The sequence below is a fragment of the Podarcis bocagei genome (assembly GCF_964188305.1).
Source record: "Podarcis bocagei genome assembly, chromosome: 13".
Taxonomy (NCBI): Eukaryota; Metazoa; Chordata; class Lepidosauria; order Squamata; family Lacertidae; genus Podarcis; species Podarcis bocagei.
The window spans coordinates 26,434,155-26,449,191 of NC_138138.1; the positions used below are offsets into that span (position 1 = coordinate 26,434,155).

At 44.9% G+C, this 15,037-nt stretch overlaps 1 protein-coding gene across 1 annotated transcript; it reads left to right on the forward strand.

The window, feature by feature from the left end:
• Positions 1 to 303: 303 nt before the first annotated feature.
• Positions 304 to 12,982, forward strand: LOC308571246 (keratin, type I cytoskeletal 19-like). The gene is made up of 8 exons (XM_081166821.1): positions 304 to 903; positions 4,643 to 4,725; positions 5,326 to 5,482; positions 7,962 to 8,123; positions 8,741 to 8,866; positions 9,867 to 10,087; positions 11,274 to 11,302; positions 12,736 to 12,982. Exons 1-8 carry the CDS (start codon positions 415 to 417, stop codon positions 12,756 to 12,758), a joined length of 1,290 nt encoding a protein of 429 aa, XP_081022947.1. The 5' UTR covers positions 304 to 414; the 3' UTR covers positions 12,759 to 12,982.
• Positions 12,983 to 15,037: the final 2,055 nt, after the last annotated feature.

The window sequence follows — 15,037 nt, forward strand, 5'->3', positions numbered from 1 at the left end:
GGTTTAGCTGCGGCTTAAGTAAACTACCATTTAGGTTTTACCAGTGCCTTTCCCCTGAGCCAAAAGCCACCTACCGTGAATCACACCTTTTGTTGGCATGGGGGGGGAGGGCGACACAGCAAGGTAAGACAAAGGGGAAAAGGGGAGGGGAGAGGAGGAAAATGCAGTTTCTTTGCAAACACTTGGGAAAGAAACACAGCCCACTTTGTGCTGACTGACCAATGAGTGTTTAGGGCTGGTCCGTTCCAGAGGACTCACATATCAGCTTTGTTGGGTGGACAACCCTCTCCCCCCCCCAACCCAGAGGCTGACATAAAAGGAGGCAGGTGGAGAAGCGTTGCTCACATTTCTGCCTCCAGATCACACACTGTGTTAACTTGCTTGCCAAGAGCTGCTTTCAGAAATCCCCTCTCAATGGCCAGTTACAGCTTCAGGCAATCCGTCTCTGGCGGGGGCTATGGCGGGTCTTCCTTCAGAGCTCCAAGCATCCATGGTGGATCTGGCGGCCAGGGCATTTCCATGTCTTCCGCTAGGTTCGTCTCCTCTGGGGCTGGAGGAGGCCTAGGGCTAGGCTATGGCGGAGGAGCTGGGGCTTGCTATGGTGGTGGCCTTGGCGGTGGCCTTGGTGGGGGCTACGGTGGGGGCTTTGGCGGGGGCTTTGGGGGAGGTGTTGGAGGTGGCTTTGGCGGCAGCAACGATGGCCTCCTGTCCGGAAATGAGAAGGTCACTATGCAGAATCTGAACGACCGCCTGGCCAACTACCTGGACAAGGTGCGTGCTCTGGAGGAAGCCAACACAGAGCTGGAGGTGAAGATCCGAGAGTGGCACCAGAAGCAGTCTCCCACCAGCCCATCCAGGGACTACAGCCACTACTACAAGACCATTGAAGACCTCAGAGACAAGGTAGGACTTCACATTTGTAAGCCGCATGGCGGGAGGTGCGTGGAGTGCTCAACACACACCAAGGGCCTAGCTGTGAAAACGGCAGAGGTGGAGAACTACACCCACCCACACAAATAGCTGAGCTGGGTAGGTCTGGTTAGGAAGTCCCGACCTCTCGGCACTTCCATCTGTAAAGTGGGTGCAATAGCAACCTAGCTTGGATGACTGTGCATGTTTTGTAAGAGCTTGCACAATGAAAAGGCTGCATTCAGAGGCTTGCACTTCAGTTTTGCCCTACCGAGGATGGGCATCACAGTAGCCTCCCTTACTAGGTGAACAGCACAGGGCTGGTGCAGTATCTTCACAATTGGGTGAATGAGACAAGAATCAAAGCCAGGCTTTAAATACTGCAGCTGCACCTGTCTCAACCAGGAAGTGATACAGTGGATTAATTCCACATGCTGTTCATTAGCAATAATTTCCATTTAGCCCCCTTTCCTCTGTGGAGAATACATGTGTTGGTTGCCCCTGCAGTGGTTAGCCCCGCAAAGGTATTTTTTTCCCTTTCTTTTTTTGCCACAAAGCCCTTATTGGATAGATGTGGCTGCAAGATGTTGCATTTGCAAACAGCTTTGTTCTGTGCATTGCTGCAAATTCAGTCATTTTACCCATTCTGGTGTATTCATAGCGCCAGAATGCAATGCAATCCATCTCTTTATCTGTCTGGTTGCAATGGAAACTGTTTGAATACAGCCAGTTTCCTTATCTGTTTTGTTCCCTGGCTCCAAGACTGCAGCAAACAATGCCTGACTTCAGTTATTAATGCCCTCTGGCATTATCAGAGTTTGGTCACGCTGGGCTACCTTTTCTAGGACTGCAGCTATGTGAAACTGTTGCTGGCACTGCCCTCAGTTCAGCAGTATTCTGATCCTTGATAGCTCTTAACGGAACTTGGCTGAGCAACCACCAAATATCAAATTCTAGAAGCCAGTGTTCACAATCAATCTTAGAACTGAATGGGAATTTATTTTCAGGGTTTGCAAGAGTGGACCAGGGAAACTATATGTGATGCATGTCATAAAGCAAGATTTAGACTGCAACCCTGTACACACTTACTAGGGAGCAAGCCTTACTGAACGGGATTTATATCTGAAGAAACATGCATAGGCTTGCCCTATTAGTTGCTTGTCCGAATGTACATTTGGAAGTGTGGCATTTGCCTGGATTTATGCTCCTAAGACTCTGTCTTCATTCCCGCATGAGGTTGGGCATTATCCCTTCCCATGCCATAAGGTCAGGAATGGAGACTGAGACATATTTTCACCACATCCTGAGTCTGCTCTCACATGGAATAATAATGTGTTGGGTGAGCCAGAACCAGTTATGGATACATACCATCAGCTGCAGTTATTGTGGTACAGCATTGCTTTTCTAGCAGTTGTGGTGGGTGGAAAACTCATGGTCCTCCAGGTGTTTTGGTCACCTGTGAGCATCAGCCATGCTGTCTTGGAATGATGGGAGTTGTAGTCCAACAATATCAGGAGGGTGTCAGGTTCTTCATCCTAGCAGTAAATGCAGGCTTCCTCAAACTCGGCCCTCCAGATGTTTTTGGCCTACAATTCCCATGATCCCTAGCTAGCAGGGCCAGTGATCAGGGATGATGGGAATTGTCTCAAAACATCTGGAGGGCCGAGTTTGAGGAAGCTTGAGTAAATGCTTTTTTTACCACATCCATCTCACACATGGCCTATGAGAGATAAATACTTTTCTAGTTCTGAACCTTTCTGGCAACTGGAAAGTTCTTCCTAATATTGAAGCCTTTGTCTCTGTGAAGTTTAAACCCTGTGCTCTCCCTGGTGGATAGGGTGAAAGAGTGTCCTCCTCACTCCTGCTTCTGATTCTTTCACTCATCCCTTCATGCATCACCATCCTGATTTACCAAGAGGTTTCACACAGACCTGAACTGGTTCCTCAGCAGAGGCCTCTTGGTTCTGAAGTCAACCTTGTTACTGCAGGGCTGCTGTGGCTTTGTTCGAGAACCTGTGGTTGAACCTACTGTTATTTCGAAAAGGTGGGAAAACAGACAAGAAAACTGTGGATGTTGGCTAAGCTATGTGCACTGTAATCTTCTCTCTTTATGTACAAGACAAGGTTTATTTTGCTCTAGCAGAGTCATCGGCACACAATGGGAGTTTGTTTATGAATGAAGCACACACGCCCTCAAGGCACACAAGGAGAAGCACAAAAGCAAACAGTTATTGTAAGGAAATCTGCACCAGCCTTGAGAGTTCATGACCATCGCCTCCCAAGGAGGCTTGTCACTTTTCATTTTTGCCCTTCAGGTCCCTGAGCAGGGCCTGAAATAAACTAGAGCCAGCAAGGAACTTAGCACGTCAGCTGTACAGCTGGGTCAAAGCCAGCAGGCTATGGGCAGAGCTTGGGGTAGATTCTGGTGGAATGTGGGTGAGGAATGAGTAAATATGTTAATCCATTGACAGTTTACAGATGTCACTGTTAATTATTCAGCCTATGAGCCTGGGATCTGCCACAACATAATCTAAGGATGGAAAACAATGCTGGGCCAGTCACAGATCTGGTGGAGCTGGTATTTTTCTAAAAGAGGGATGAGGAACCTATGGTCCTCCAGATGTTGTTGACTACAGCTCCCAGCATCCCTGACCACAGGCCATTCTGGCTGGGATGGATGGGTCTGATCACATCTGGAAGGCCACAGGAGTCACATCCCTGTTCCAAGTGTAATGTAGGCTGAGTCACGTCTTTATGTTATGGAAAAATCAGTATAACGTGATGCTATGGGACTGGGTGAACAAGTGAATCCAGGGCTGTCCTAAGACATTTTTTTGCCTGGTGCAAAAGGGAAGATGGTACCTGCCACATTTCACTTGCAAAAGTCAGCCAGATTGGTGGTTTTGTATCGTGCTTGGATGCTGGCAACAGAACAGCATCTTGCACTGCCCCAGGAGGCAAGAGGCTGTCTTCAGGGGAGCAGGCAGGACAGTGTGCCCCACAGTGGAAGCTGGTTCATATAGGCAAATGGGGAGCTGCCCCTCCAACCTCAGTCCGCCCTCAACTAGCTCCCACTTGCCTGTCTTCTTACAACAATCAGGGAGTGGCTCTGTCTGTCATTGGCTCTGGCTGCACCTACTGTTGATCTCCCAGCCTTCTGCGCTACAAGCCCCAATGGGTGCCAGCCACCACTGGAGGCACATAAAGCTCAGTTCATTCCCTGTTCCTCGGCATTAGGCCTCTGACATAGCTGCATCACTTTGTCTCATGATAGGGCTGGCCCTGAGTGTTCCAGCTTTTTTCAGGATGTAGTAACAGACTCACTAGCACTACTGAAGTGGTTCCTCATGAGGCCGGAGGAATGTTTTATTGATTATTGATTTTAATATGCTGTAAACAGCTTTGAGATTTTTATTATATTATATTTGAGATTTTTATTTTTATTATAAATCAATATAGAAATTTAATAATAATAATAATAATAATAATAATAATAATAATAATAATAATAATAATATAACAATAATAATAATAGAAACAAGCAATGATGATGTACATTCAGAAGACCATTTCCCCTCCACAATGTGCTGAACCACAGCTTTCACACATCATTGCAAGCAAATCAATCAATGTGTGTCAATGGCCACCAAACATATATTTTTTTTTTAAAAAAGAAAACTTACAATACACATGAAAGCAAATAACCCAACACGGGTCGCCTCTTCTCTTGCAGATCCTTGAAGCAACAATTGACAACAACAAGGTTATCCTGCAGATTGATAATGCCAGGCTGGCGGCTGATGACTTCAAAACCAAGTGAGACAACTTTTCATAGGCAGAGAAATAGAAAGAAATGGGTTAACTGTGGATCAATGACCTTAGTATTAGGGCATAGACATGATGCTCAGAGCTATGGTGAAATATTGAGCAATTATGCCAGAGTATGCTGGGGACGCTGTGGTCTAAACCACTGAGCCTCTGGACTTGCTGATCAAAAGGTCGGCAGTTCAAATCCCCGCAATGGGTGACCTGCCGTTGCTCGGTCCCAGCTCCTGCCAACCTAGCAGTTCGAAAGCACACCACTGCAAGTAGATAACAAGGTACTGCTGCAGTGGGAAGGTAAACAGTGTTTCCGTGCACTGCTCTAGTTCGCCAGAAGCGGCTTAGTCATGCTGGCCACATGACCCAGAAAAACTGTCTGTGGACAAACGCCGGCTCCCTCGGCCTGTAAAGCAAGATGAGCACAGCTACCCCAGAGTCGTTCATGACTGAACTGTCAGGGGTCCTTTACCTTTACCTTTATGTGGGGGAAGACTAGTTTTCTTGGCACTCTACATTTCACAGTGATTAGATTAAGGCAGCTCAGACCATTTTAGCAATTGATCATCATTTGCTGGCATTGATTTGTTTTCAAAGGTTTGAGTCTGAGCAAGCCCTGCGCATGAGTGTTGAGGCTGACATCAATGGGCTGCGCAGAGTCCTGGATGAGCTGACCTTGGCTAGAACTGATCTGGAGATGCAGATTGAAAATCTGAAGGAGGAACTGGCTTACCTTAAGAAGAACCACGAGGAGGTAAAGAAAGGCAGCATTCAGCGTTTTGAAGCATGGTAGCATAATAATAATGTAACAAAATGACAATTTATTGTTCATTATTAGTTTGTTGTTGCTGTTTCTTTTTCTGATGCTAATAATAAGTATATACTACAGTTCTAAAAGTTCCCAGGGCAGTAAGAGTTTCCAATAAAGTAGAGTATTAGAAGACCACCAATGAAACCATAAAGCCACCATTGCCATAGTCACCATATATAACCCACAGCAGCACAGAACATCAACATCCAGTGATGGGCAAACCCATCTCAATAATCATCAAAGGCCAAGTGGAACAGATCCATCTTCATTAGGTGATGGAAAGGCGCTAGGGGGCAGACATATCTGCAAAGGAGGGAGTTCCAAAATCAGGGAGCCATAACTGAGAAGGACCTGCTGCAGAAGCTGTTTCAGATTGCCAGATGTTAGGAGGATAAGAAGGATGACTCTGAAATAGAGAGGGATGGGGAGGTTGTTTTTTTTTTTTTTTAATAAATTTTTATTGGTTTTACAGCATTTTTTTAAAAAGAACACACAAACACAAAACAAAACAAACATACAAAATACTTTCAAAGATATTTTCATAAACCTCTTTTCTTAGACTTCCCCATACCCCCCCTCTCAGCATCCCAGTGTCCATATTTGAACTAGCAACTCCCAGTTGTTACTTTCTAATCTCTGTCATCTTAGTCCTCCTTTATTATCTAACCTTGTATCCCTGTACCCTGTTACTTCTAGCAACCACAACATTTTAACATTCGTTGAGTTTGTAGTAGTCCTTAAGATAGCTCTTAAATTTTTTCCATTCTTCTTCCACCATCTCTTTACGTTGGTCACGGATTCTGCCTGTCATCTCAGCCAGTGTCATATAGTCCATCACTTTCATCTGCCATTCTTCCAGAGTAGGTAAATCTTGTGTCTTCCAATACTTTGCGATGAGTATTCTTGCTGCTGTTGTGGCATACATAAAGAAATTTCTATCTTTCTTTGTCACCAGTTGGCCGACAATGCCCAAGAGAAAGGCCTCTGGTTTTTTGGAAAATGTACATTTAAGTACCTTTTTCATTTCATTATAGATCATTTCCCAGAAGGCCTTTATCTTCGGGCATGTCCACCAAAGGTGGTAAAAAGTACCTTCAGTCTCTTTACATTTCCAACATTTATTATCGGGCAAATGATAAATTTTTGCCAGCTTGACTGGGGTCATGTACCACCTGTATACCATTTTCATAATGTTTTCCTTTAAGGCATTACATGCCGTAAATTTGATACCGGTGTTCCATAACCATTCCCAGTCATCTGACATAATGTTGTGTCCAACATCCTGCGCCCACTTAATCATAGCAGATCTAACTGTTTCATCCTGTGTGTTCCATTTCAACAGCAAGTTATACATTCTAGATAAATTCTTAGTATTGGGTTCTAGCAATTCGGTCTCTAGTTTTGATTTCTCCACTTGGAAACCGATTTTCCTATCCTGTTTAAAAATTTCCATTATTTGGCGATATTGATGGGGAGGTTGTAGCCTTCCAGATGCAATGGGCTGACAGTACCACGGTCTATTCCTCATTACTGAGGTCTTAGATTTAACGTATGGTGAGACATCATGCACAGAGGACCACATATAAGGTGGAGAAGAATTCTTGGCTTTCTACCAACCTCTGTCACCCTCTGCCACCCCCCAAAACCAGCCTCCACCAGATGCCAAAGCACACACACACCCTTCCGTGGTGGTGGAGGGGATAGCAGCAGAGCTGCATGGCGAGATGAGAGGACGTAGGCATGGTCTCTCCTCACTCTGTTGACCTGGCCCTTGACACACTGCAGGACAGCCTGCTGGGGAATGAGGGGTGGGTGGGCATAGGAAACCCTTCATCTTCAAGCATGCCTGTGGTGCTGCTCCCATTTCGACGTCTTCAAGGGAAAGAGGTGTGTGATTGAGGAGCAGGTAGATGCAACTTTCGGTTCCAAGGAAGAACAGTGGATAAAGGATAGTCTTCAACACTAGTCCTACTCAGAGTAGACCCAGTGAAGGCACTAACTTGGGGCCATTAACTTAAATGGGTCTACTCTGAGTTGGACTTAGCTGAACACCACCCATAGTTTTTCCTGATACCCCCTTGACAGTCCGCCCAACAATCTGAGACTAACTCAGAAGGTTGTGGATGTGGACTCTCCTTCATGGGAGATGTTTAAACAGAGGTTGGGTGGCTATTTGTCAGGGATTATTTAGCTGTGCATGGGGCTGGAGTAGTTGACCCTCGGGGCCACTTCCAGCTGTACAGTTCTATGATTTTATGACACACTCTCTCTGTTTTTCCAGACAACCTCAGATAATCCCTGTGTTAGCCCAAAGGGAATGTGGGATAGCGTGCCTAACCCTAGATAAAAGGATAGCTGTTAGGCATTGTTGCTCTGCTGACACACCTGCAATTAATGCCTATGTCTTGGTCTCTTTTTACAGGAAATGAGTTCTATGTCTGGGCAAGTGGGAGGCCAAGTGAGCGTTGAAGTTGACTCTGCTCCTGGCATTGACCTCACCAAGGCTCTGACTGATATGAGAGACCAGTACGAGAAGCTGGCTGAGAAGAACAGGAGGGACGCTGAGGCTTGGTTTACCACCAAGGTGAGATGGAAAAGCCTAGGAGACAAGGAAAGAAATGGAAGGTCTTTAAAAACAAGCCAAGAGAAACAATTTAGTGGAAGAAAACTGGGCTGCTGTAAACTCACCTTGCCCATAAAATTGTACTGCTGAATACAGTGCAATAAAATGTAAATGTAGAGCTCCTCTAGATAGGTGAAATATTTTGGCAGGTGTATTCTGCAACATGTCATAGTGCATTAATGTTGGATGTATACTGGACCATCTTTCCACCTTACTGGTTGTTCTGCAATGCTTCCCCAACGCTACCGCATTATTGCCGTCTGGAGGGGCACTCTTCAGTTATAATGTTACAAAACCAGGAGACACTCCCTCCACTGCAGGACATTTGTGTTATGAAAAGTTGCAGGATTTCAGCAGGAAGCAATGGGGACATTCGCCCCAAAACGTTTGCAGATGCAAAGAGTATTAAAAGTGGGGTGACATAGAATTGTCCCCATACCACTGCAAGCACAAATCACCATGAATGGACAGTAGAAAGGATATCAGAAGGGCCTGTAATAAAACGAATGTGGTGTAAATAAATTCAATGTGAATGTTGACATATTCTTCTTTATTTCTCCCCTTAAACAAACAAACAGACTGAAGAACTGAATCGAGAAGTTGCGGTCAACACCGAGCAACTTCAGAGCAGCAAGACTGAGATCACAGACTTGAGGAGGACCCTCCAAGGTCTGGAGATTGAGCTCCAGTCTCAGCTCAGCATGGTAAATGGAGTAGTGATGGGTTATTTCTACTGCTTGGGTACCGAAATAAGTAGTCACGGGTTGTGTTCGCCTTTTGTAGGGTGTGTGTGAAAGAGCCAACCTCCACTATAGTAGGCAGTAGGCCTCTGAATACCAGTTGGTGGGAATCACAGGTGGGCATTTGTGCTCATGTCCTCCTTGCAGGTTTCCCACAGGCATCGGGTTGTCTACTGCGATGACAGGATGCTGGACTAGGTGGGCCATTGGCCTGGTCTAGAAGACTCTTCTTACACTTTAGGGACATGGAAACTCTAGAACAGTGTCTCCAAGCTGTTCTCGGACTACAATTCCCATCATCCCTGACCACTGGTCTTGCTAGCTAGGGATGGTGGGAGTTGTAGTCCAAAAACAGCTGGAAACTCAAGTTAGGGAAGCCCTGCTCTGGAACACAATGAATGTGCATGCTCACTTGCACACAAGCACACGTTCCCCCTATTACCTGAGAAGGGAAAAGTTGAAAACACTGGGATAAAATTACTTACCCAATTCCTAATTGTCTCTCTACAAATATGGGCTTCTCCCCCCCCCCCTGAAACTGCAAGCTGCTGCTAATCTCAAAACTGTTGCACAGTGCAAATGATAGTGTTAATTTACATTTGTAGCCTGCCATATTTTGAAGTCCTGATGGCAATCAGCAGTTGGTTGAAATGCAGCAATAAATACTTAGCATGTATTAAAACACCACACCAGGTGAGTTCTGGCCAACTAATGCCAGCATAGCTGTGTAAACACTGTGCAGTGCTTCTGAAAGGTGTTCTGACAAGGGCATTGGCAAATCCCAGCGTTTCAGTATTGACTTCCAAACAAATATTTCCATTTAGCTGCAGACGCCTGTTCTCTGAACTGCAGCCCAGTTTCCCATTATGCTTACAACACTTCTTTAAAATTCACACCCATATCTTGGTGACAGTCTCTGCCACACCCACACACACTTTCTCACCGACACCACTTCTCTTCTCAGAAAGCTGCCCTGGAAGGCACCTTGGCCGATACGGAGGCTCGCTATGGGGCTCAGCTGTGCCAGATCCAGGGGGTGATCGGCAACATCGAAGCGCAACTGGTTGAGGTCCGATCGGACATGGAACGTCAGAACAGCGACTATAAGACCCTGATGGACATCAAGTCCCGGCTGGAGCAAGAGATTGCAACCTACCGCCAGCTCTTGGATGGCCAAGATCTCCAGTAGGTCACTTGACAGGTCTCTTATGACCTAGTGCTCAAAGAGAGCAGATGTCTCTGGTTGCCAGATTCTGGGTATTAACCCAGCCTTTAATAACCCACAACAGCTACTAGCCTGCCACTCAATCAGCCAATAAATACTAGGCTACTGGGGGTTGGTATTGACTGGGAAAGAGCTCCACTCCCTTGTGCTGGGGATCCCACATGGTTTCCATGCTGAGCACAGGGGAAGAATAGAATCTGGTTTAATCACTCACCTGCATGGAATTCTTGGTCACCTATGGTGACCAGGCTCATGCATTAAATACAAGATTGCATTAAATGGGAGATAAATATTTCTTCACATTTTCCCTGTGACACCAGGGTGGCCATTATTGGGAGGAAGAACGATGGAGCTATGTAGGCTGCGGAGCTAATCTCCCGCTTCTGTTCCTATAAACCTTTCAAGCTCGAGGCTGGCTTCCCATGTTGTAAAACCGAAAAACTGGTTTTGTGTCAAACAAAGCTCTAGACACGGAGATTAATCCATACGGGGTGCAATCTGGTGGCACTGGTTCCATCTGCACTGTGCATTTAGTATCATACCAACTTTAACTGTCATGGTTTCCCTGACCCATAGTATACTTGATGCTTAAGTAAGGAATTAATCTTGTATACCCCACGTCCAACCTAATGCTCCATTCACCCATTGCTTCACATTGCCCCTACCATTTGTTCTTCGGTATGCAGTTTTCCAGCAGCTGCATACCTGTTCTTCGGGTCCAAGTAGGCAGAATGCTCAATCACACAAATGTTTCCCACAAAGCTTTGCTACTCTGGTTCTTCTACTGAGAGCAACTGCAGGAAGTTATGGTCTAGACCAAAAGTCCATACAGCCCTGGGGATGGCAGGAAGAGCCACTTTGCTGGCTGTATTTTTTACATTTCAAAATTCTGCCCTCCAAGATACTGTTCAACTACAATACCAAAAGTAAAACAAAAAACAAGAGATGACAGTATTGTCCCCCTCCACGTGTCAAAGAGGAGGTCATCAGAGGGAAAGAGACAGGCAACCACGCAGCCACTAGCTAAAGTGGCAAATTCTTCTTAACTTAGAATAACAACCCCAGGTTGGAAGGTGGACTGTTTCACAAAGTACATTTGGTCTGACATTGATAGTTAATGTTTCCCCTTCTTCTTTTCCTCCACAGTTTCTCCGGAAGTGTTTCAGGGACTAATGGTGAGGCTTCCTTCTTCATGGCGGGTTGAGGGAGTGTTTAGTACAAGCCATAGGATAATGCGGCCACTTTGCTGAAGCTAAACAGGTCCAAGCAAGCCCACATAAACCATGTTGAATTTCATGGTGACAGAAAGGTGGGCTATGAATTGGCCCACTGACATGTCTGGCATAGTGCCCCTTTTCTTCTCTACATGTGCCATGCAGAAATCTAGATTATGTGGGCTTTTAAAAATATATTTTTATTTTTTCAATTTTTTCAAATTTTACAAGTGTCAAATAAGAGAAAACAAAGCAAAGCAAAGCACATATCCCTTTGACTTCCCTCTCCCCTTTTGTAGATCCTTGTGAATCTCCTTGCATCTCCTTTATAATTCAAATTTTTGCTAATCCTTTATTGTTCCTTATTTCATTTTTTTAAGCTACAAGTTTTGCATCAGACCTTAGATTATGTGGGCTTTTGCTTGGTTTGGCTGCTAAATCCAAAAGAGAATGGCCTTTACCACAGTTTCACCCAAATTATTCTCGTTTCCATTCTGCCTATAGCTTCACTGTCTCCTCACTCCTCCCTCAGCCTCACCCCTCAACAAGCAACCCCTGACTTCTTCTTCATTGCCTGGCTTCTCTGCAATGCAGGCATGGAGGCCCAGTATGGCCCTTGTTTTTCTCCCTTGGTCTGAAACAGTTTCCCTGCCTCTGCTGTAATTCAGATAATAAATTCACTTAGTAAGTCCTTCAAACGACGATTCTCAACCTCGTGTGCCCAGATGGTTTTGGACTACAACTCCCATCATCCCCAGATATCTTAGCCAGTAGTCAGGGATTACGGATATTGTAGTTCAGTAGGTTAGAGAACGCTGCTTTGAACAGAGGCTGTGTTGCCGATATGCACTGAAATATTAAATACTCCTTTGGGATAAGACCAAGAAGACCAAGGAGATAAGGAAGTGATATTCCAGGTGGCCTGGTGTTTGGGATCATGGCCTGGCTGCTTCCTTATCCCACCCACCTGCCATCTTGGGCAGCAAGAGCAACAAACAAACAAAAAATTGTTCACAGGAAGTAGCAGGAAAACATGGAGTAGCCCTATTAAGGCACAGTGCCATCCCTCAGAGCCACAAGTGGTGTGATGGAGTCAATTCCAGTTCCATTGCCATGGCAAGCCCTTCTACAGAAGGTCCTGGAAGTCTTACAAGAAGTGAGATCGTGTTGGCTGCAAGTGGGAGGCCAAGGCTGAGGCAGTTCAGGGTCCTCTTTAAGGAGGCAAATGAAATTCCATTTCTGGGGATAACCTTGCAGGGCCAAGGCTGGAGTCAGAGCAGAGGCTGTGACTGAGCCTCCCTTCCATGGTTGGTGTAGACTTGGAGTGCTACAGCTGGTTTCAAAATGTGTAACTTGGGTCCATTAACTCTTTCCCCCACCTTGTCTTGCTACAGGCAAAGCAGATGATAAGAAGTGAAGAGCACTCTCCTTTCCAGAAACAGGATGGGCAGCTGCCATTTCTGGCAGGTGAAAATCATCGTTTCAAAATCACTTAGCAGCAAACTTCATGAGCACCCATTCTGGATGACTGAGGGCCACACAATGGCTAAATTCTCTGACTTAGCTCTTCCTGCTTTTAACCTTTCTGTATGGTGTTTCTTCTGCCTAATAAAGTTCCTTTTGGGCTTCTGCAAACTGAAACCGATTCTCATTGCAAAGAGAGAAATTGACTGCCTGTTAATCACTGCAAGTTCTGATGAGTATATGACAAAGGGTTGTATTGAATATAGCATTAAGGTGAATGTTCCGTCAGTATAACAATTTCAGCATTTACAACTAAACATTCTCCTCTCTCATCTCCCTGTGCCCTGCCAAGTTTATTCTGGGTTTCTCCCGACCCTTCAGAGCAGATTTGGGGGTGGTACAGGGCATGAGAGTGGGGGGAAATCCTATAGTGCTAGTGCAAGAATTTAGACAAATAGTTGAATATATTTTATCAAAGCTGGTGAGGAGGTAATTTCCCTCACCAAAATCTAACCCCTTTTCCTGCCATATGGAAAAAATTTGATGCAACAAAAAAAAGATACCACAATTAATTGATTTGGAATAATCCTCCACCACTCCAATTCCATTATCTTTTTTTTTTAATAATATTTTTATTGGGTTTTCACATTTTGATAGACATACAAACATAAAAAGACACAATAAAACACGTATAATTTCATAAACTTACTTTCATTCCCTTCTTTCCTTGACTTCCCCACACCCCCCTTTCCACCTTCCAATTTCCTTAATTGTCTCAGCAAATTATTTTCTCCCGTCTCTTAAATGTTATTCTTATCTTTTCTTAAAGTTTATTACTTTTTCTTGGCCCAATTTTGCTTATCCAGCTTTATACATTAAATACTTTCTCTAGAGTCGGCCTAAGTTCTCTCCCACAAATTCCCTCCTTAAAATGTTAAACCAAAAATCATATATTCCCTTTCTAAATCTCAGATTTTCACTACTCTACTCTCCCCTCCCCCCTTCCCCGGTTTCCGTCCCTTCCCAAACCAATGTCCTTAAAGAAAAGAAACCATTTTAGCCCGGATTTCTCACATCCGAGGCCCTTAAGCCCCAGTTGGTCTCTCTCCACCAGTTTTGTTGGCAGTCCATTTTGTTGACCTTCTCTTCTCGAGGGGGTTCTGCCATCCACCCCTCGTATTTCCCTCTTTCCAAGTCAACCCAGAGCAATTTCTGACCAGGATCAATCAGTCTCCCATACTCCAACCTAAAGAAGAAGTCCCGATCATAAATGTCTGTTTTTTTATAATCCAATATTCGAGTTATTCCAGGGGCTTCTTCCTTTATCTTTCTCTCCTTCTGCAGATTTGTAATCCACTGGTCATCTTCTTTACTTCCCTTGTTTCCAAAGGTTACAGGCTCTTGATTGGTTTTTTCCACTTGCATTTCCTCTCCTCTCTCTTCTTCTTTTTCCCCCAGCTCCAAGATTATCTTTTCTTCTGCAGCTGCAGAGTTTTTTTCCATCCACTTTGTGTCATCGACAGAGTTGTTTAGTTCAAGATTGAAGGTCATCAATTGTTCAGTCATGAGAGTACTGTGCTCTTGTAGAGTTCCCACAAGACAAAACATTCTTTTTATCTCCGCCCATACTTTTCCTTCTGCAGCCATTGCAATGTCTTTAGTTCCCTCCAGGGGGATTTCCATCAATTCCTTTCCAACAGTCGTTACTTTGTTGTTCACAGTCACCTTGTTTCCAATCAGTTCACTTTTAATGTAGCACTTTTAATCCAAAAAGATATTATTAACACAGTTCCAATCTTTAATCTCCCGTTTGACAGCTCTTTTGACAGCTGTCAAACTCCTTGTTCTTTTTCTCGGGCTCACACACAGGGCACTTCCCGGGTCTAGGGGGGGGGGTCAACCCAAAAAGAAGACCTCTGAAATTCCTCTCTTTTCCTCTCCAGCGCAAATACTTCTTAATCCAATTTATGAAAGTTATCTATTTAAACACCAGCGTCTTTTCCGACCTAGTGATCTCTCTTTGCTTTAGGTCCTTTAGTGGGGGGGGGAGTGTGGACTTCCTTTTTAACACGTCCCCCCGATCGTACTTAAATTCAAGAATAAAGTCTTTTAGTGCCGAAATTTCCTTCTACTCACGGGTTACATTTTCCAGTCCAATTTCAGGAAGAAAGATAGCGCTCTTCGGTCCTGGCTCGCGGCTTCGCTCCGCCGAGGTAGCGATGGACTCTCAGC